Source organism: Falco biarmicus, chromosome 7, assembly GCF_023638135.1.
Source record: "Falco biarmicus isolate bFalBia1 chromosome 7, bFalBia1.pri, whole genome shotgun sequence".
Taxonomy (NCBI): domain Eukaryota; kingdom Metazoa; phylum Chordata; class Aves; order Falconiformes; family Falconidae; genus Falco; species Falco biarmicus.
The window spans coordinates 38,538,650-38,561,102 of NC_079294.1; the positions used below are offsets into that span (position 1 = coordinate 38,538,650).

A 22,453-nucleotide genomic window follows, 5' to 3' on the forward strand; every position below is an offset into this window, starting at 1 on the left:
GAGAAAGTTATGTTTTCCTGAAGATGATGAGATGATAACACGATTTACATTTTCTCTGCAGAACAAATGGTAACTGTCCATATACTCTTGCATGCTGTAGAGGTGGTCAAACTGACAACTCAGGAGCTCTGCATATCAAGCGATGTCACAGTGTGTCAGGAAGTCACCAAGGCATGTCGTAGTGTGACTGAGGAAGCCAAGTTGCAGAATTCAGATTAGGCAGTGAGTATGGCACAGGGGATTGCTCTTCATGTTCATTCCTCTGCCTTCTGGGTCCTTCAGAAGCACACTTTCTACATTTGCAGATTCTTTCCAGGGCACCAGGCTAGAATGTTGCTGAGCTTCACCAAGATAACTGTGCCTATGGCATCACCGAACATCAGGCACAGATGATGAAAGGTCTCCTGTAAAACCACGGGACAGGCATCTCCCTCTGGACTAGACTTCTTGCAGCTTTGTTTTCACATGAACTACTTCTTTGACACTGGTAACATGCCCAGCTTTCTTAGCAGGTGTCTCCATAGGTGCATCTTCCCCAGTTGCAGAAAACCCTAGGTGTTCTGCACACTGCTTAGCTTTCTAGTTTGGGACTGAAGGCCAAGCCCATGAAAATGAGACCAATTTTGGTTTCCTTTGCAGCTGGGAACTAGAAATACAACATTTTTCAGGAATACCAACCAAGACAGACACCCAGAGTACCCCACTGAAGATGGAAGACAGCCTGATGCTAGACAGCAGTGAGCAAGCCATGCAAGAACAAGGAGAGAAGCATAGGGGAAGCGAGAGGGATCAAGAAAGGCATTCTTTCACCTGAAGAAAGCAATGGTTACTATCACACAAACCTCCAGCTTCACTGAGATAGAGGAACACAGAGGGAAAATTCCCTCTAAAAAGCTTAAATATGAAAAATGAAGAAGTAAACAAAAATACAGAATACATATTCCCGAAACCTTGAAGAACCTGGTCTCAATTAGACTGCAGAAACACACCTTGAGTCAAAATAACTGGAGAGTAACTGAGGAGCAGAAAGTCTGCACTACTTTTTATGCTCGTAGCACAAAATGCATGGAGGAGCTGGGGATGTGCAGACTGCACATGCACTGCCAGTGCACACATCCTCCCAGCTCAAGTGCTTGAGGAGCTGAACACCAACCTCCAGCATCAAGTGCAGACAGACAGGCACTTGAACATGGCATTTCACAGGGCCAACAGTTTAAAATTAAATACCTTTTAAGGTAAGCACTGGTGGTTTTTCACTTGATACTTTCACCCACCTGCCCAAACCAAAGCATAGGGTGACTCTCTTCTACCAGAGTCTGACGATGCTCAAGTCAAAATCAGTCTAGAGGAAAGCGTCTCTCAAGTGCTACGGGCTGATATTGCCTCCATCTCTGCCACAAAGGCACTGTCATTCCAGTCAGGCTAAAGACCAGAGAAAGGATACATACTGTCCAAAAACCTTTTCTGCCCTCTTTTTTTTCAAGGATTTTTAAATTAGTCTCTCCTGCAATCATTAAACAGTAGTTTCTGCACAAAAGCCTGCCACATCATACAGGTAGCTGAGAACATAATGTGGCTGCTGTTGTCCTTTCTTAAACAACTCCGAAGTTATGCTATATAAACCGGATGTACAGCTGTGGATTTTAAAACCCTTTCTTATTTACTTAAAAGACAAACACAAAACCATTAAAAAGGCTATTGCTCTTAATTAAAAAGAGCTGTTTCACATTGCTGTCATTTTTATATTGCACTTCACCACCTCTTAATTCATTGATGTCACTATTTTGTTACATAAGCATCTCCTTTTAATTTTTTAATGCAAACACATTCATCACCACAACTGAACATGATTTGGAGAAAAAGAGAAAAAAACCAAAATAATTTCAAAGTTGCAACCACAAAATAGAATGCAGAAGTCCTTTCTTACTGCTCAAGGCAGTAGTTGCACTTATTTACCTTTAACAGAATTCAGTTCCATGTGCAAGAAGAGGCAGAAAAAGGTTTACTATTAAACATTTTGATTCCAGACATTTTTGTTTGGACATCCTTATAGAAAAATATAATTAAAGGAAGTCAAAAGGCAAACATTTATAATATTCCCAGAGCTACAAGAATGTATGGTATGGCAAGAAGAACTCTAAAACTACTATGTGCATTTAAATTTTAAATTGAGGGTGCAGTTTTCAGAAGTCTGGTTCCCCCGTCACTGAAGTCAGTAAAAATTTAATCACTACTGGCTTTAGCAGTGGCAGAGAAAGATCAGTGACAAATACTTTTGAGCCTTCTGCAATCATTCATGGCTCCTGGAAGATCTACTTCCACTTTCTGAAACAAAAGTGCACATCAGCTGCTGCAAAGTTCAAAGTTGTTTCTTGCAACACAGCACCCTTTATCATGTGCTCTATAGAGCTTCCCCTTTTCTATATCGTATGTCCAAAGTCTCATTTCATTCCAGTACTCATACAAAAATTGCAGTAAAAATAATTTATAACATAAAATTAACGATGCATGTGTTAACCAAAAAAAAGTGGCAAGCAAAATATTATCTAGTATAAACCCTCCACTCCTTCTCTGACATAATTTATCTTGTACTAGGTCTGCTGTGATACTAAAAAAGTTTTTAGTTTATCAAAAAAGCCAAACTACATATAAAGAGTGTAAGAAACAAATGTGTACTGTTTTCATCACAGTCACAAATAATTATAATAAGGATTACTGCATGATACTGTTAGCATCTACTTTTCTCTAAGATTCACAATGCTTCTACTTTTCTTCTAAGATTATGATGCTTTTTCCTTCCCTTTTGAAGGAAATGGCATGAATACAGCTCAAGAATTTGAAGCATGTAAATCTAACACATTTAACTGATATAAGCAAACTAGAATCTAAAGCTTCCTAAGTCAGGAGTACTACAAAAAAGAAATCTACAATTACTGTACCTTGGGAATGCTTTCGCTTAAGACATGCAGCATCTGAATTCTCCTTATGTCCTCTCCACTTGAACAAAGAAGGGAGGGAGAAGGGAAGGAGGTACTGGAGAACTAAAAGTAAAAACACTGAGCTTCAAAGTAAAATTTTTAAAAGGGATGTAATTTTTAAATTAGTATTACCATTTTTAGAAAAAAGTTGTCACATTTCCTGAAAAAGTATATTTCTCTGTATCTATGTACACTTAAAAACCTGGCTTTGTAGCCAAAGCGTTAGGTCACATTATCCAAATTCACTTTCTTTACTCTTCATACACAGTTATGACACCACAACACAGCTATAGGTGTTAGTAAAAGACAGCTGGGGCACAGCATCATCAGATTCACCGAGTGCCTTTGCATTTACGTGTACAAAAGCACAATCACTCTACTTGGTATCGTGTAGAACACAGTAACCCTTCTTACATATATAATAAACATTTGAAAACACAACTCAATTTTAAGCACAGCTCCATTATTTTCCCCAAAGAGTCTAAGAACATTATTATGTTAGACTAGACAAAATGTCCTACTGTTACCCTGTTAAGTCCTCAAGAAGCTGCCTTCACAGCGATGCAACAGCACACACGCTTTGCTGCTGAGCTTCCCCTTGATGGTAAGGCAAGCCTGTAACTTCCATTAGACTTTCAATTGTCTTATTTCACTCCTCGTGAGAATACCAAAATATTGCACAGCAATCCAAAAGATTATTTTTCAGGGTTTTAAATACTGGCGCTGTGTGATTACAGAAGAGATACTTTAAGGTAAGTGAAAGCTGCTGCTAAGTAGCAGGTAAAGTTACGTGAGCAGGAAGAAGCTGCTTTTGCCACTTTTATGTAAGAGGGGACTTGTACTGACTCTTGATGACGATGATGAACACCTTTTATGCTTCTTTGGGGGTTCCTGAGCAACACTGAAAGCGAGGTCCTACAAATCTACATCTTCTGTGTTACTGCTCTGTGGGCCCTCACTCACACAAATAGTCTTTTAATTTCAAAACGTTGTAGCCTCAAAAACCTGATAGAGCCAAGAGAGTGTGTTTAAATCCAGTGGGAAATCAAGAGGCTCCAGCCTGGCTTCTAAATCCACAAAGTAATTTAGCTGAAATTACCTGAAATAATTTAGCTTGCTGGAGAGTGGGGAGAAATGCAACTGAATGACATCTTCCCTTACAAACACGAGGAGTAGTTAATACTCCATGATCCAGTAACTTAGGCCAGTACAAATGAATGATACTCCACGCTTGTGTCAACGGCTTTGACTGGCCAGGAACACTGGTCCAGGATCATGCCACTTCACACCCTCAGCTAACAGCTCTGTCAGCAGGTGCCTTAATACAGATGCAAGTGAGGTATATTACTATTGCACATGAGTTTTCTAAGGGAGAGGAAATTTAGGCTCGTAGCTACTGTACTTGGGACTTGATGGAATAATTTAGTCTGTAAAGTATCTTACTAGCTGTGGCAATACAACACTCGAGAAGAATATACACAGGAAATTCAAGAGAAGTATAAGAAAAAATGTTTTTCACTGTGAGGATGGTAAAACACTGGAACAGACTGCCCAGAGAGGTTGTGGAGTCTCCACTGTAGGAAATATTCAAAATCCCACTGGAAATACCCTGAGCAACCCACTCTCACCGACACCGCAGCTTTGAGCGGGGAGACTGGACCAGACCGTCTCCAGAGATCCCTCCTGATCTGCATGACTCTCTGATGCTATGACTATGACTCTCCCATCCACAGGTTAATTCAGCCAGCTGGGACAAAAATCTATATAAACTTTTTATGAAGAGAGAAAACATTATGTGAAATCTAAACCAAAACAACATAATGCAACTTTTCTAGTTTCTCTGGCATCTAAGAAGACCATGCTGAAATTCTGAAAAGAAAAACTAATAAACTTCTGCCATTTCAAAATCAATGCATTAAAAAAAAATAATTCTGACTCACAAGATTTTTTCTACATTTCCTATCATCTATCACAGAATCATAGACTTGATCACATGTAGAGGAACGAAGGCAGTGGGTTGATTTGCAGTGATGATATGCAGCTGTGGCCATGCCTCAGCGGCAGTGGGCTGATTGACATGGATGATGTGCAGCTGTAGCTCATTCCTGCTAAGTGGTTAAATAGCCCTGAGGAGTGTGGGAGAGGGGACTGGATGGAGGAGGAGCAGTGTGCTCTGACCTCTGGAGGAAGGAGATACAGCACATTGGTAGAATCTGACCAACGGTAAAGCCTTGTTGCAGCCTACTAGCTTTTTTGTGCTGCAACAATCACAGAGTAATTTGTGTCAAAGGGACTGCTGGGATTCATCTGCTCCAACTCTCTACACAGGGCAGGGTCAACTTTTAAGTTGGATCCAATTTCAAGTTTGAATCAGGTTGCTCAGGCAATTTCCAGCTGAATTTTGAGCATCTATTTCTCTGTGCAAATACAATGAACTATGTCTCTTCCTATCTTACTATCACACACACTGAGCTTTCAGCTTCACTTCACCCCAGTTAAATGAATATACCTGAAAAAGATGATGGAGCAACAGATGATAGGTACTCAACTGTATTTATGATAGCAACAGCTAACTAAGTGTTCTTAAGGTAGAGATAGCAAACATTAAAGCTGTTAGAGGATATTATTTATACCAGGGACCACTTAATGATGTACCCTTTGAACCACTGCTCAGTGGTCTTGAATGGAAGAATTGGAACTAGCCCTCAGGCTAGCCTAGAGCAGTGGGAAGTATCACCTCCTGCTACCTCCCAGGAGCATGCTCAGCACTTGCTGTTCCTGCTCTGCTGTTTGGTACCATCACCACTAGACAGAAGGCAATTTTACCATGTCCCAGGCAGCTGTGGGTCTCACAAATTAAACCTCTAGCTGAAAGTTTGACTGTGACAAAAGCTGCTCCTCCATCCTTGACCGTCTCCCTGCACTTGAAGCGGTGGGCATCTGCCCGCTAACAGCTCTTCTGTGCTTGAGGAACTCACTGCAAGGCATATAAGGGCTCTGGCCACAAAGCAACAGAGAAAAGTCAACACTGAAGCAGAGACTTTGACCCTCCATCAAGAAGCTCTTGGTCGGAACATCACTGCCGTTATTATGGTTAAATACTGTTAGCAGAATATCTAGACTGAGAACCCTTAAGCATCTTCTGTGATCTGAGTTCACAGTCTTGTTTTATCTTACAATGGCACTTGATACTAATGAAATCTCTTGAGAATGCTGCTCCTTTAACAGACTACTTTTGGTAGATCCTGAACTCACTGTCTGCCTCAGTACACATAAAAAGCAGTTTCTAAATCTTACGTTATTCTGTAAGTTTTAAGCTTATCAACTGCTAAAAAGGTATTACGGTATTCCCTTCAAATTGGTTTCAACTGAAATACTGTTTTACAGAACACATGCTATAACCTAGGTTCTTCTCGGAAATATTTATAGAATTATTTTACAGTAGTAGAATGGTAGAGTGTAATCACTGGGTGAATACAATACAAGAAAGGCCAGTATTTCTGCCAAAGGCACAAGGGTATAACCCATTCGCAGTGTGATCAAATAAACACCCCTGATATTTCCACATTTAAAGGGCTGAAGTTTGATTCAAGTATTCAAAATTTTGAACCTAGGAATTTACATGAAAATGTCACTTGGCATCTTGTGTTGATACTAATTTATGTATGATAAGTTTGAAGAACAAATTGTTCTTACGAAGGACAAGCAAAGCCAATATATTAAAAAGCCTAGTGTTACCTGGATGAAAAAAACCAAGTACCAGAAAAATTAATTTGAGGGCCTCAAACCCTCTAACTACCAACACCGCAGCAGAACAACAAATCAGACCTGGAAGCCCAAATATACTGTTACAGCAGTGCAGCATCTCATTTAGGGGTTTAAGGTATCATCAGTCAGCTGTTTTTAGCGTAGACTTGAGCAGCAGATGCCAAGCTCTACTCCTCAATACACCTATAAAATGACAATGTGCTGACTAACTGCTCAGAAAAATTAATAAAATTACTTTATGTAATGACAAGCCAGAAGATGCCTTCCTGAAATCTGCCCATATGCAGATTTGCATTTGTGAAAATTTGTGATTTGCATTAATTCAAACGCAGGCTGCTGACATTCAGTTTCACAACAGTGCAGTCCAAACGCAGCCAAACCAATAATTCCTCACCCTAAGCGTGGTTTCCTCCTGTAGCTGTATCAGTTACTCTGACTTAGAAGACAGAATAGTAACGCCCTTTCCTGTATTTATCAACAATAAAGTGAACTATTTAAACTGAAAAAAACATACATGGAATTTCGCCAGGATCAAAGTAGACTCTGGTGTGATGAGGTGTGAAATAGAGCCTGGTCAAGCTATGGAGGAGATGGGTGATGCCCTTGCAATATTTGTTTGCACCAGGACTTCAGCAGCATTCCTCTGGCCTGGTTTTGGGCACCTCGGGAGGCAGACCTTCAGGCAGAGTCAGTGAAGGGAGAGGCTCATGCCCACAGCATCCCTTCCTGACACATCCTGGTCCATGGTGGTCTGGGGTGTCAGCTGTCACATGCCAACACCTCCTGTCCATGCCGCACTTCAGAGTTCACTGGTCAGTGTAGATGGAGGTGTTCAGAGATGCCAACACATTCAGAACAAAGTATCTCTCCAGAAATCTCAGAAATTTTGACTTTCTGTAAGCAGCAGATAGAGCTATGGTACCTGGGAACCATGTCTCTGAATTCCTATGGGACATAACCTTCTTGGAGACAAATCCAGGTCAACTAGATATGGAAAATCTAAAGGTTGCATTAACCTGCTTGGACAGCCCTAAGAAATAAAGTGCCCCATCCCTGTGTTGTGCCGTAACAAATAATATCCCTGAGAAAGTCATGCCACTGCTGAGACCAACAGCTCAGCCGACCACTGAAAATGATCAGGCATCAACAGGAGTCAGCAACATCAGGAACCATAAATGCAGCCCATTTTGCAAGGCATGAAATTAAATACTTTTTAAGGATGAAAACTAAAATACCATCCCTCTGCTCTAAAATGAGCAGAGGGATCTCCTGCTGAAGCAGTGGTGTCCAGGCTGCCCCATAGAAAACAGGACTTGAGAACATCATTCACCTAAAGACTGTCATGTGCTTTCTGTTATCGTCAGCATCTACAGCTTCACATGCTCCCAAATGACACTGGAAGTAGCGTGGGCATTGTATTACTTACAGGCCACAGGTTGGAGACCCCTATTCTGAAATATTTTGCGCTTTCAGAGGCAGGTTTGCTTGGATTAAGAGTTTAATAATGGGGCATTTATTCACAGACATCTTATCATCAACAAAAGCTCTGGATGAAGCTTAGTTATTTCCCTGTTAACATGCTGCAACCCAAAAGCAGAATTAATAAATCAAATCGCTGGAGTGGGAAATCTTTTCTAGATGCAAGTGTACTCTCCTAACGTGGACCTCAAAACTAGAGACATGAGGAAAGAAGACAGGCACTGCTTGCTGAGCAGTTACCCTTCACAGGTAATGCACACAGTGCTCACTATCGGTTTTTGCAAAGACGGACTCATCTGTACAGATGACTCCACACACAGACGGGAAGCAGCATCACCTGCCCTGTGGTTGAAGAGGGTGATTCCATCGCCAGCAATGCACTGGGCAGGCTGCTCAAAAGTTGAAGGGGCTGAACACCTGGAAAACTCGCTAGCAATTCCATTTCCTTCACAAAAAGATTTCAGAGGACAATAAAGAAAGAAGTATGGTTAAACTGCATGTATATTGTCAACTGAGTCTTGGATACTAAGTTCCAGCATATCATACGTTACCCCGAGATAGCAGTCAATAAAAGAAAATTATCCAGAACACGAGCAAAGCGGAAGCTGCTCCTAACTTCTCAGCCTCCTGCCACCATTTAGAGCATGGCTGGGGTCACATCAAGAGCTGACAGGTTTGTCTACTGCGTATCAACAAGATGCTTGTTGACAAGCTGGTTTTTTGCTATTCATGATGGCAACTGGCACATTCATGTAAGAAAGTAATTATTAAAGTATAAGAAAAATAGGAAAGCGACTATGACAGCAGATTGTATTAATTTTGCTGAGGAATTAGAGGAGATGGCTATTTTTTGTTCATTTACGGTGCTTTATCATAGCATTGTGAAGAGTTACTTAGCTTCCCAATGATATTTACAGATCTATTCACTTTCACTAGTCTTAACAGCTACCTGTAAACGTCAATGGGACCAAAATATGTTTCATACAGGATACAATTTCAACAATCTGTAGCATTTAAGACATCTACAAACTGAATTCAGCACTTCCCCAACTAATTGTGTTTACTTCATCAGCAATAATGCAAATTGTAAAGCAACTCCCAGTGCCATGTGCAGATGGCAATCAGGGATGCCAGCTGATCAGGGATGTAGAGGCATATTATAATGAGAAAACCACTTTTCACACTTACTGTTAGCCATAATTTTCCTGCAGCTCTATTACTACACAAAAAAAATCCCAAACCAACCCCTACTGAAAGTTACTGGTGTCTTGACACATGGTCCATTTTGAAGTGACTCCATACATAGCTTGGGGTTTTGGTTGTTTTGTGGTATGTTTTTTTTGCTTTGCCTTTTTTTTTTTTTTTTAACTTCAGTTTTAGAAAAGGCACTGGTGCCTGAATTTGGAATTCCTTTTTCTGATCTTTTATGTTTTCATAAGTATCAGGGATTATATCCTTCTCAGCACTCTCCCCAATCTCACCAACCTCAAATCTGAAAAGTTTTGCTCCACAGACCAGACTATTTCTAAAAATCCCTGACCTCTCTTCCTTACTCGCTAAGGAGAACCCAAGTATAAATGAAGCCATCTTTCCTTCCATCAGAAGTTAAGCTACCAAAGGCTGGAAGCACCCAGCAGTCATAAAGATGTGCTTTTCCTATAAAAGCATACGAGCCTACCACAAACAGCACTGCACTCACAGCAGAGCTGCAGCTGTAGTAACAAAGCTGAGCTTTGTACCAGTACACTGGAACAATAAATAACTACAAACACACGGAAATACAGGTAAAAGTGCCTTTCAAAAGGGCAGTTGTGCTGGCACAGTGCTGTGGCTCAAGAGGTCACACCATTTTATGCACCTACTTGACAAAGCTGTTAAAGCAGAAGACTGTAGAAGTACTGCAGACTTGGCCAGAGGAAAAGGTCTTTTTTAAATAGAAGAAAAAAATATTCACAGAATCCTCACTAGCTTTGAGGGGAATTAGAAACTTCACTACTCTCTGTACTGTTGAAAAAGCTCCTTAAGTCAAGAAATGATATTCTGGTTTTCCTTACAGTAATTATAGAAGTACCCTGAATACTGCCTTGCTTCCAATTTATTAACAAGCTTTTAGTTGCGTGTTCAGGCAGTTCACACAAAAGAACTCCTCCATGTTCATGGCCAAAACACAACCATTCCTACGCTGTGTAACTGCTTTGTACAATGTTGTAGTTTAACTAGTTTAAGATAAAGCTGCTTTATGAAAAATAACACAGCCAAAACCCTACAATAAAATATATTGTGAAGCCTCTGTACTTGCAGCTCTTGCTTTGTAGATTATTCACCAAGGGACAACCAACAAACAGAAGTGAAGTGCCAAAGCCAAGAATACTGATCTTTCACTGTGCTATACTTACCCTGAGCAACCAATTCAACTGTGTACATTAAATAACAGATCAGTAACTTCAGAAGGCTGTTCTTAAAAATGTGAAGTGCATGTGACAGACTCCCAGGAACACTAACTGAATGTCCTCAGCCTGGTCATTAAAATATAAGGACTTCCATAACAGAATGAATGCCCAAGATTTACTATAGCTGAAAACTACTTCAATGAATTCACAGACTGAACAAGAATGGAAGAAGAAATGTGATCTGTAAAACTGGTACTCCCTTTAGGGCAGAACTAGGAACGCTGGCCAGAGAGCTAATAACCAGTTTGCATTTGGGCACTGACTCTTCTTGTCACACCAAGAGATTTCAGTTTTGCAAGTGCGATTGCAAACACAATTAAAAGATATGAAATGTGAAGCAAAATGGGAAGAAGGACTTTATCCACGAATATAATTTTTGCAGCATTCATCAAATGCACTGCAGCAGGAAATCCTGCAACATCAAGATGCGCTGAAAAACAGGAGAGCAAACTGATGCCTGTAACAATGTTCCTCACTATGTAGGGTGCAGAACCAGTACAGATCACATTATTTCTTAAGAAAACCAGACCCCAACTGTCCAGAAAACATACTGTAAGAATAGTGATCTAAACAATCTTACCGCCCTTCCCGTCAACAGGTTTTGATACTTTCATATCAAAGTTCTCTTGCACCTGCTGGCCTTTAAAGCGGTTGAGATGCTCCTGTTCTATTAAGTTACTTTCTTCTTCTTCCAGAGGTTGCCATGTACCATCAATAAACCACTGTCCACGCATTACAGGGATCTTTTCCGTTTCTGAAATCAAACAAGAGATTTTTTATGCACAAATCACAAACTGACAGTAGATAAGAAGGAAAGGGAATTCTGTTTGGTGTTCTGATGAAAAAGTTACACACTCCCACTGCTGGGGATGCTAACAAGGTAACCACAAATACCTCGAGTAACACCACCAGCTCTTCCCATGGGGCTGAAATGCGTGGTGAAGGTAGTACTAATCTGCAAACACCTGAGCTAACACGGCCAAATCTTCAGGGTCAGGATGTGAGAGACGGACAGAAAGATGAAAATTCTGCAAAATTTGTTAAGGGTTAAGTTCTAACAACAGTCCAGCTTTATTGGGATGTACTGCTCTCTACCCAGTTACCTTGAATTTTCAAAAAATTAGGAACATTGTGAGACTCATGCTCCTCTATAAAGTTTGACTGATAACAACCACTGGTTTCAAAGTTACCGAAAGGATGCAGAATGAGGAGATACAAAACCACTCACCATTACCCTGCCTGCAGAGTCTTCTTTCCTTTGGGAACTGCACTTACAAAATCCAAGTTACAGATCAATTAGTAGAAAGGATGATTTTAAAGAAATCGTTAAGAGACATTAAAGGGCTTTTTTTATTAAAACGAGTTTTTCACCAAGGGCTGTTCTCTGTCACTGCCATTCTAGTTTCAGTTTTGGCACTTCAATCGAGGAAACTGGGTGCTGTCCACGTGACAGAAGTCTCTCTGAAAAATGTATCCTGGTGCTTAATTCTTCATCAAACTGTGCTTGATACCCACAGTAACTACTGGACTGTAGGGAGCAAGAATTCTCTTTCTTATTCCCATTCTTGCAAGCAAGCTGAGACAGTAGTATCTAGTGTAGCTCAGCTCAGAATTTCTCCTCCTCCGCCTGGAAAATCAAGGAGAAATATTACATGTGCCTGTGCTCCACAAGCCTGTAAGACCCCAACCTCTGGCCTCATGGGGCCAGCAAAGATACAGGTCTGCTGAGACCCCAGAGCAGTTGGACCATGTATAGAGAGGACCAGCCAGATGCAAACGTCTCGTGTGTGTACATACTAATGGCACAAGTTCTCCGAAGCAGGTAAGAACTCAGCCACAAAAGAAGAGGCTTAAAAAAGGAGATGGGGTAAAAAATAGGCTCTACGAGTCAAAGATCTGCTTCTACCTGGAAGGTGGAAAAAAAGCTGGTAAGGACAGCTTGGAAAAGAAACAATAGATGCAAAGAGACAGCAAATGAAAATCAGGTAAAAAACAAACAAGAAATAATAGAAAGCATGGAGATTTCAGAATTACTGAGCAAAGGAAGGGATTTATCTGATCTACCACCAGCCCAGTACAAGCGCAGCTGGGCAAGGGGACCTAGCCAAGGGCAGTGGTTTTTAGCCCGGTCACACCGCCCTGGTAGCACAGCTACTAGCTCAGGTCATGAAAGCATCTGCTTCACAGAGCACTGCACCACAACTGGGCACGTCCTGCTAAGCTTGATCGTGGTTCAAAAGTCTCTGCACTGCCCTTCGTGACAGACATGCCACTAGTGTTCACTGTGCCCGTGGGCGCTAGTATATACCAGAAGTATTTTTTATATTAACTGCTTACAGATGAGAACTCCAAGCACCTGCATAATTTACTTGGAACCTCTAAACTATTTTGAATTCGTCACCTCTCAGATCACTGCACCTACAAGCTATGAATGTAAAAGGAAAATCCCCTTGCAATAAACTCCCCACAGGGCAAGTAACATTCAAAATGTTCCAAAGCCGATTCTGAATCCTTTCTGATAACAGATTTACAGGAACACACTATTTCCACAGTGCTAGAAATGATGATAAGCTCTTAAAACTACACCTTTGTAACAGGAGGGCACACTTGGGGGTGATGGCATCCTTCAGTTGGTCCTGCAGCAATCAGCAAGGAAAGATGAATATCAGGAAAGTTCACAGCAGGGAGGGAAGCAGATGCTGGAAGCAGATGATCTGGAGCAAGGAGCACAGATGACTACTGAACTCTCACAAGTGCTCACACTGGGACACATGCTCTCCCAGTTACCAAAGCATTCTCCTGACTGGGAATCCTGCAAGCAACCCCTCTATACACACGTGGCACAATACAGACTGAATTTTCCAGAACAATGGCTCCCAGCACTGCCAGTCTCTCTCATCCCAACTTCCCATAGATCCCAGGTTCCTCCAGCAGGCATCAGGCATGCTAGTCCACCCCTCCCAAGTCCCCCAGAGCACCATTCAAACTCTTTGATCCCTCCTGCATCCTCAGCTCTGCCTATATATAACACAGACAACTCGGGTCTTGTTGGCCTAATCAAAATGCAGACAGAAGTAGTGCAAGACCCAGTTCTGCCATTCAACTTCTGTTTGCACTGCTAAAATAGCTATTCCGGAGAGAAGCCAATTGTTATGCACTGAATTTCTAACATTCTGGATGTTGATGATCCATCAGATGAATAAAGAGGTTGGAGTGTTCAAAAGGCATGGTTAATGAATGAAAACTAATCCCAAATATCGGAAGAACAAAAGGTCCGAGTGGCTTTACACTGCAGAAGTTAATAGTCACTACAAATTACATACAAAATTCAATTGTTTATGAAAATCTAAACTAACTTTGGAGTCCACACCCCATCAATGAGTATTTAGCTTTCATGGAACTAAAGTTAACCACGGCAGCATTAGTTGTCACTGTATACAGCACCTTCTCATCATGCACTTGTCTTAACTTTTTACATTTTACGCCTGTCAGGTATCTGCATTTTTCCGTAAAGCTAATACACACAGATCCAGTTAGGCTGCCCTTACAAACAAAGCACTGTCTGTAGGGAGAACCAAAATGCACATAATACATAAGCGCAGATAAAGGATCCCATTGTTGCTGAAGCAATGACACTACTATGTCAGATGTTAATCCTTGCTGGGAAAATCTGTAAGCAACTCCTTAATTCTTCACTAAGCATTCTGATGAGGCTCCATTCATTGAATACATTAAAAGATATTTTAAAAAAATATCATATGAATACTATTTTGTACTCCAAACTAAATGAATACAAGACACCTCTTTTTCAGTTCTGAAGGGCTTTAAGTTTTTCACATGGGAATTTCCACCTACAGATTTCTAAAATTCTAAGCATAAAGCACTAAAATAAACATTTTCAGGCTCTTTTTGCCTGAGGGAAACTTCCTCGTAGTGGTTCTTTACAGGAGTAGACTGTAACACTCAAGAGCAGCTCCCAAACATAAGATGGGCAGTGCCTTTTCCAGAAAGGCTCAGCCAGGAAAAACTGGCATGTTTGAAACAAGAAAAAAATTATTGTAAAATCTTTACAGGACAGTTTAGTTTGGGATAATCTAATATACCTGGCTCACGGTCTGCATAGGATGTTTCTATGGAAATACAAATCACTTTCACATCCAAAGACAGATTATTATGGAGCTTTGTTTTCAGACTAAGGTTTTAAAACCTGAGTGAGGCAATTCTGTTTTCCACAGCTCAGTGGGGACCCAGGAGTTGCTTGGGTTTTTTTTTTTTCATCCTCTCCTTTAAACTGCTGCATGCTATGTGTGCAGCCACAGCACCCTGAACTGCAAGCTTGTCTTATTTCACGTTGCCAGCTGGATGGCAGGTTTGATCACGGTGCTACTGGGAAACCTCCAGAGAAAACCACCTAGTTGAGGAAGCAAGTAAGTAACATTTCCTTCCATCAGAAGCAGTTTAGTTTTAAGAAAAGCGAACACTGTCTTTCAGAACCAAAACAATCAAATTTGTGATCACAGCTCACAAAGAACCATTTCACCTTCTCATCAGAGAGGAGGCTCGGTAAAGTGGGGAAGTACAACTTCCCATTAACATTTGTGTTTTTAAAACTGAACAACAATGGCTATAATATTAGAAGCATGTTAATGCTGGATTTCAGTCCAGGTCAAAGTCTAAGTCCAATCATAACGATGACGAGAACCTATTGGTGCTAAAAGTCACCAGCTTCAAAAGCAAGTGGCATTTCAGTTATGAAGAAAGAGAGGTATATTAATGGTAATTACACTGAATCTGCATTGGGTGGGGAAACAGTGTGACTGTAACACAAGAGGAGATTTTTCAGTATAATTTGTTGACTGTGGGAAAGAGTAAAGGCACACCTTCATGAACACAATCCCTGGGTTTAATCTTGGATATGTGCTATTGCTTAAAGGTATCTCTGTGATTCACCTACAGAACTTGATGGAAGCTATTACAGTAATCACCATTAAAAAGTGATGAACTAAAACCGCCATTTTAACACCCAATTTCACTCACTCCTGTCCATCTTCAACAAATTCATTCATATCTTGGATATTAAGACAGTTTTAGAAAGCTTAAACTACATTCTTTCAGTTATTTTTGTTTTATGGGAGAATCAAATACACTGATATCTACATCATGTTGTAATTTAGCTTTTTTTTTTTTTACCAGTATAGAATCCAGCTCTGTAATATGAAGTGCTATTTAACTTTGTCCCTACAATCCTGATCCCTAGAAAAGGATTTGCCTTGATTTCTTTACTGCCTTAAGTCTTATGCCATATAATCTGCAGTTGGCAGTGTTTCAGACTGAAAGATACCGATATATTTGACTGGTTATACACTTGCATGTTTTATTTGGACAAGAATTTCTAAATAAATTTGAATGGAACGGCAGGGATTATGAGCTGATGAAAGGCACTTCATTTTAATTAGTCGTACATATTTTACCGCTTTTAGAGGAAATTAGTTTAAGAGATCTAGACTGCAACAAAGGATTTATTTATTTTTACACAAAAAGGTCTTTTTTTCCTGAAAATCCAAAGAATAAAACACAAGTGCTGTAATTAATGGTGTGATGTGAGAACATGAACAATTTGCATTACGATAATCACCTAAATCCTATGAATAATAAAAATTAAGTTAAAATAAAAAAATATATGCAACATGTAGTATACATGCAGTAATTTATATACGTATACCTCAGCTACTCTTTTTTTGTGAAGATCTTTAAACTGTGTGATCACATCCAATATAAACTGCATGCAAAGGTTAACTAATCCATAGAACACAGTATGAAAAGTAGTGAGCAGAACTTGCCTTCATTTTCCTTCTTTTACTACTACATCAATGCTATCACTTGTTTCTTTCCACCACACTGCCTGAAACAGTGTACACCTGAATTTAAATATTGTACAGCTCAAACTGTGGCTCACATAACCCTCTTTCACCTTACTTGAATCAGAACCAAAACGCTGAAAACCTAAAATGATACAGAGATGGTAAGTAAAGGTTATTAAACAAGCAGCCAAAAGGAGGACTGCTTTGGAAAAACCAACACCGGCTAGCATGCAACCTGGAAGATAAACAAGATAGAATAAAATTATAAAAGAGCAAGATTCCAGTGAACTTCTGTTTCATTGCTTCAAAGCTGAGGTCCTGCTGAGATAGCAGGGTTAAGGTGCTTCTGGCACTACTCACTCATAATCTGAAGACACCTGTAATAATTTACCCACAAATCAGATCTAAAAAGTTAATATAATATTCAAAGGCTCAGAAATTTAAATTAAAGGTAGTGTTTTGCTGAAGCTGACAATCCCAATTTCCCAGCTCCCCAAGCCCAAAGCCAAAAGGTTGAACAAGAAATACAAGCTCATAAAATGCAGCCAACTCTAGTTGCTTTTCAGTGTAGTAACTTGCCTTCCTTAAATTTGACTTCCTTACTACTACAGTTGCAAACAATTTGCAGTGCATGAGGATTACATCTGCACAAGTTGAACGTACTAGTGAGGCCACCATATGTGACATCTCAATCTGAAAGCTATTTAAATAATAAAGAAGTGCCCACACATTTACCAAGGATTTACCAAGGAAAAAAGAGTTTGGTGGTGTGGTGTTTGTTGGTTTTTTTTTCTTTTTTTATTATTCCTCCCAAGGCCTGCTAAAAGTGCTGAAAAGTGCTGAACATCATCCTGGAGCACAGCACTCCTAGCAATTGTAATACACACAAGAACTTGGATCATTGACATGAGCCACTGAAGTAAATGTATTCCAGAATAACATGCAGGGTACTGTTGGAGACTTTGTAAGATTTTCTATCTGTTCCTATTTTAACTGGGCGAAAATCATACTTTGGGTATATTAACTACTGCTCTGCCTGTAAGACTTTTCACTAGTGCAAACACTGTTAATTATAAGGATGGGTATTACTCGACCATCAGCATGCCTCCTACCTACGCTGCAGCCATGGCCACTGCTGCCTCTACAGCCATAACGATTTGCAGATTCTACTTTTGCCAGTGCAAATGCACAGAGTGCAGTTTGCAGGACAAGAACTGTTCCTCTTACTTAAGTTCCTTGTGGTTAGGTTTGTAGAGTCTCGCAAAGGAAAAAAAAAAACCAAAAAACTCATGAGGACAGGAAGCCTTATTATGAGAACAAGTGGTTATAGAAACTCATCGTGAGACTGAAGATTCCTGTGTTTTACAGTCAGGGACTTGATCATGCATGCTGGGTGAACAAGCAGGTCTTATAATAAAATAGCCCCAAACTACAACTTCATTATTTCATGTTTGCTAGGTAACATAACTGACTTGTAGAGTTTCTTTTTTCCCCAATAACTTAATGCTCTACAGCTTTCTAGCTATTCCCTAACATATTATTTCAGAATAGAGTAGGTTTTGTGACATTCAAGTAAATGGAGCCACTCATTTAATCGCAGCCCGGGTGACCTTCCTTCATTTAACTACAAACACATGCAATCTGTTCTGCTCTTTCAAAAGGAACAACATAACCTGAAGAGGAGTTCAAGGGTGAAATCCCGGTCTCAGAAAACTAAAGAGAGCTACATGAATTTACAGATCCAGGCTTTTATTTTTTATTCAGTATCTGAGATGAAAAGAGATTTCATTCACTGAGCAGTAAAGATTATTATTTTGCTGGTCCATCAAATTGCTTTATTAAACCAATTTCAAAATTACAGGTGGAAGTTACTTTTGACTTTCACAGCCACTAAGCACATTAAGAGCAATCTGATTGGCATAGATGCGATTTTCTTCCCAGACTCTGATCTACAGAGCAGCTACACATGCGAGCCGCCGTGTTTGCTTCAACATTAGATGCAGCAAGGAACACGTGCTTTGCTCCACTGCGAGTGTGAATTGCCCCTGTTTTACCGAGACCACTTGAAGTATTCAAGCAACAACTTCTGTTTTTCTCCTGAACCACTTTTAATCAGTATGCACTATGAACTGAGCAATCCCAAACAACAACAAAAGGCTGACCTTCGGGGCTGGTTCAAATGTCAAATGCAGAAGGAACCCCTCAAAAAGAGATTAATGCCCTCAAAGTCATCTCTCATCTCAATTGCTATGTATCACCCAAAAACACAGGGTGTATCATGTTTTTCAAGAAGGGTTTTTCTGGTTTAATAGTTTAATTAACATTTCTACAAGTGCTCTTTACACAGACCTGAACCCAATGGGCCAAGTCAAAATCCTAAAGCTCGCCTTACTAGCCACATCAATGATGAGCAGGCAACGCTCATCAAAAAAACTTCGGAGTGTTCAACCATGAAACAGGGCTACAGTTTTAAGTTTAGAGCTTTATTTTTTATTGGATTCTTATCAATTAAAATAGCTTGCCAAATTTCACTGCTAGTACTCTGAGGTGAAGCACTTCCACCAGCAGTATTTGCGGCTGGAGTCAACAAGCTGTAGGAGCTAGTCCCTTATCAGCTCTTTTCTCCCCAGAAAAACTTGCATTTTTTGAAACCGCATGAGATGAAAGCTAAACTGACCCACAAAAGAGCAACTGTGCCACATGACAAACATGTGAGTACCTCCTAAAAGGTAAGCACATGCTCAAATCCCATTGGAAGTCACGAGACTTTTGCACAATCACACTCTCTGCTCAGTGTGTGTGCTCTCCTGACAGGCGCTCGTCAATCAGTCTTTGTTAGCAAGCTCTCACCAGCACCGAGCAGCAGCGATCACCTACATACACTTTGAGCCAGTAGGTTCCTATACAGGAATATCTTAAAAAAAAAAAAAAAAAAGCAAGATTTTTCCTGTGCATACCTCAGACCTACCACTAATGAACAAGATGGAGATATTCAAGGGCACAATAACCTTTGCACAAAATCCCTTCTCCTTTGCAGGGATTTTTTTTCTCCACTCTCCTAACCTTGCTTCCTTTTTCTGTCTACTCCACCCCAACTCCAGATTCCCCTATACTTTCATCCCCAGATTTCACTTATTCCTTGACATTTTTTTACCCTGTCCCCCAGAAAACCACCATGATTTTAGTTTCTTTCACCTTAAATATCACTGCCTGGGATCCCACTTGCACCTTGTATTCCCTTCACCCCAGCACTTGCTAACCATGCTATTTATAACACTTACAAACTCCTGAAGCTTCTGCTTTTCAGCTCCACACCAGGCACACTCTAGTGTGGCTTCAGCTGCTTGCAACCTGTTTGAGAACAGAACATACCACAAAAAGGTCACAAAAGCGACCTTTTCTCTGGCCAACACTCAAAACCACTACTTCTTATCTTCACTTTTTCAAGCCCTGCAGATATACCAGCAAAAGAACTGCTCATGCTTCTTATTTTAATTTCTTGCTTTTTTGCAAATTTTTTTCTTCCATCCAGTCCTTCTATTTACTAACCTATACAGTGTCAGCTCTTACAGATTGTCATGCTCCTCTTGGGGCAAAAAGGAACTGTGCCCAAGGTCTCTCTCTGCCTTCAGTACTTTTTTTTCCCTAGACGGCATCTCCCCCTGCCACATGTATGCGCAGAAATCCACCTGTCATCTATCCTCAACTTAGTTCCATCACCTCCAAATTAAATCCCATTCAATGTCTTTGATATTGCCACAGTCAAATTATTCAAGATGGAATTACATCAGAACAGAACTCCTGATCCTTCTCATCCCACAAACATTTTCTGCTTTCTCTGTTACAGTAGGTAACACCCTGTCCCCCAGAACTTGTAACCCAAGTATTCCCTGCATCTCTGCCTTACCTCCTGTTGGCCACATCTAGCAGCAACAAATGCTGGACCATATCAAAGGGCAAGCACATCTCACTTTCTAAGCTGACTCCATCTTAGCTACTCTGCTGTAGCTGACACCAGAGAGCAATTCTGTGATTCTGGTATCATTTACATAAGTAAGACAACAGATTAGTTTTGCTTAAATAATACTTGTAAGTCACAAACAAAAGCTGAGGACACAGAATAAACTTGCCCTCAAAGACACATCTGAGTGAAGCGCTGACATTTGCCACCTGTTCTCGTGCATGCATCCTAAATGCCACAAGCTCTCTCTCTACTGAAAGGAGGAAAAGTACCAGGGACCATAAATATAAACAGAACATACATAAACAACAACAACAACAACAAAAAGTGATGTGTGATTTAATACGCAGAGCACTGCAAACCTACACATTGTTTCATCTATGTGTGTGAAGCCTTCTAGTCAGGAAGGAGCTGGCCAAAACTAAGCTACCAGATATGTCTGGAAGGATAGTATGTTAAGAACAGAAGCAGAAAAGTAAAACCCAGGGCAGACTTTGAGTAGTAAAAGTAATGCCTTACCTTGCCATGTAATCTATCGGTATTTTATTTGAAAAAAAAACAACAACATACCTTGAGAGAAAAGCAAAGAAGACAGTATTCAGGAATTCAGTCTTTGATCGAAAGGTCCTTCACACAAAGGAAATTGTACCAACTGAGTTCAAAGACTGCCCAGCATACCAAAAGCAATGTTCTAAGCATGCTGTAAAGCAACTATCTTCTGCTGCTAAGTGTAGTCTAAAACAAATGCGAGCCACAAACATACTGATAAACTCCTGATTCTAAGCCCCCAATTTTCACCTTGCCTCCTGAATCTGTTTTAACTATTTCTGTTTCAGAATACAAAACAAAACCCATAAACTAAGCACACAGACTCAGAAGAAATACCAGACATTGATTAAATCAGCCAGGCAAGTCTAGTGGGGCTTCAAGATGGATTTAGGGTTCCCAGTCTGTAGTGTCAGCATTCAAATTTATCCTGCCAGCTCTAGGAAAGGTGCAAGCACCCAAGCCTCTTGCACAAAGCAGATGGCAGAGAAGCACCTTACGACTCTGAAATGTAGTTTTAGTCTTGACAGTGCAGAAAGAACCACCAGCAGCTGAGGTACAAGTGGTTTCATATCTTACCGCTAACATCTACCTCCTACATCAAAACAAGCACATGATTTTAAAAAAAATCCACTAAGAAAACAGCCTTTTGTAATCATTTGGTGCCAAGTATCAATTATAGTCCAAGAATTCTCAGTAATCTTCCTGACTAAGTTCAGAGGGCAAATGACAATGCCCTGATGTTCATGTCTCATTTCACAAAAGCTCAACCTGCAGTGGCTTTTCACAGGCTGGTAGTGACTGCCTCTTCTTCCTGTTTACAAAGCAGCTCACAGGGAGCTTACAAAAGAAAACAGACAGTCTTGGATGTCTCTTCCAGTCCAAGTTTAAAGGCAGCTGAAACAGTTTTCAATAGCTGCCCAATTCCAGCCTGAGTGTACAAATTTTAAAATTAAGACCCAGTGATCCACTCTCTATTCACAGGTATTTTTCAGACTAAGATCAGTAAAGTATCTGCTACAGCAGATCTTATATCTTTGCTCAGGGGTGGTAATAGCAAACAATTTTTTTTTAAATACTACAAGAGGTATTCTACTTAATAGACTTCTGCAACTATTAGGTACAAAACCCATACATGTTGAAAAACAAACAAAACCCCAACCCTTACCAAATCCGTGTCTGAGAGCGGAGTATTTCATCCTTCCCTAAAAGTCAATGCTCCACAGACTCCCCAAATGGCTGTAGAAACACATATTTTTTTTCTTGCTTCTCTCCACATACAACCAGATTTTACAGAAGTCCTACTTCAATTTTAAGAACCACTGCTGCAAGACAGATGCCAGCCAAGATGATAGGCATCCCCAACACACAGTCAAAATTCAAACTGGAGAACATGCTGGGATGAAGATG

General features: G+C 40.4%; 1 protein-coding gene across 2 annotated transcripts in view; it reads right to left on the reverse strand.

Annotated features, from left to right (window-relative positions):
- DDHD1 (DDHD domain containing 1) overlaps positions 1-22,453 on the reverse strand; it is a 68,005-nt gene that overhangs the window by 40,799 nt on the left and 4,753 nt on the right. Inside the window, exons 2-3 of one of the 2 annotated variants that reach the window (XM_056346912.1) lie at positions 11,256-11,429; positions 2,940-3,041 (exon numbers count right to left, since the gene is read on the reverse strand). In XM_056346912.1, the coding sequence (XP_056202887.1) occupies positions 2,940-3,041; positions 11,256-11,429 (276 nt within the window). The remainder of the gene's footprint in view (positions 1-2,939; positions 3,042-11,255; positions 11,430-22,453) is intronic. The other variant, XM_056346913.1, reaches the window with a different exon arrangement.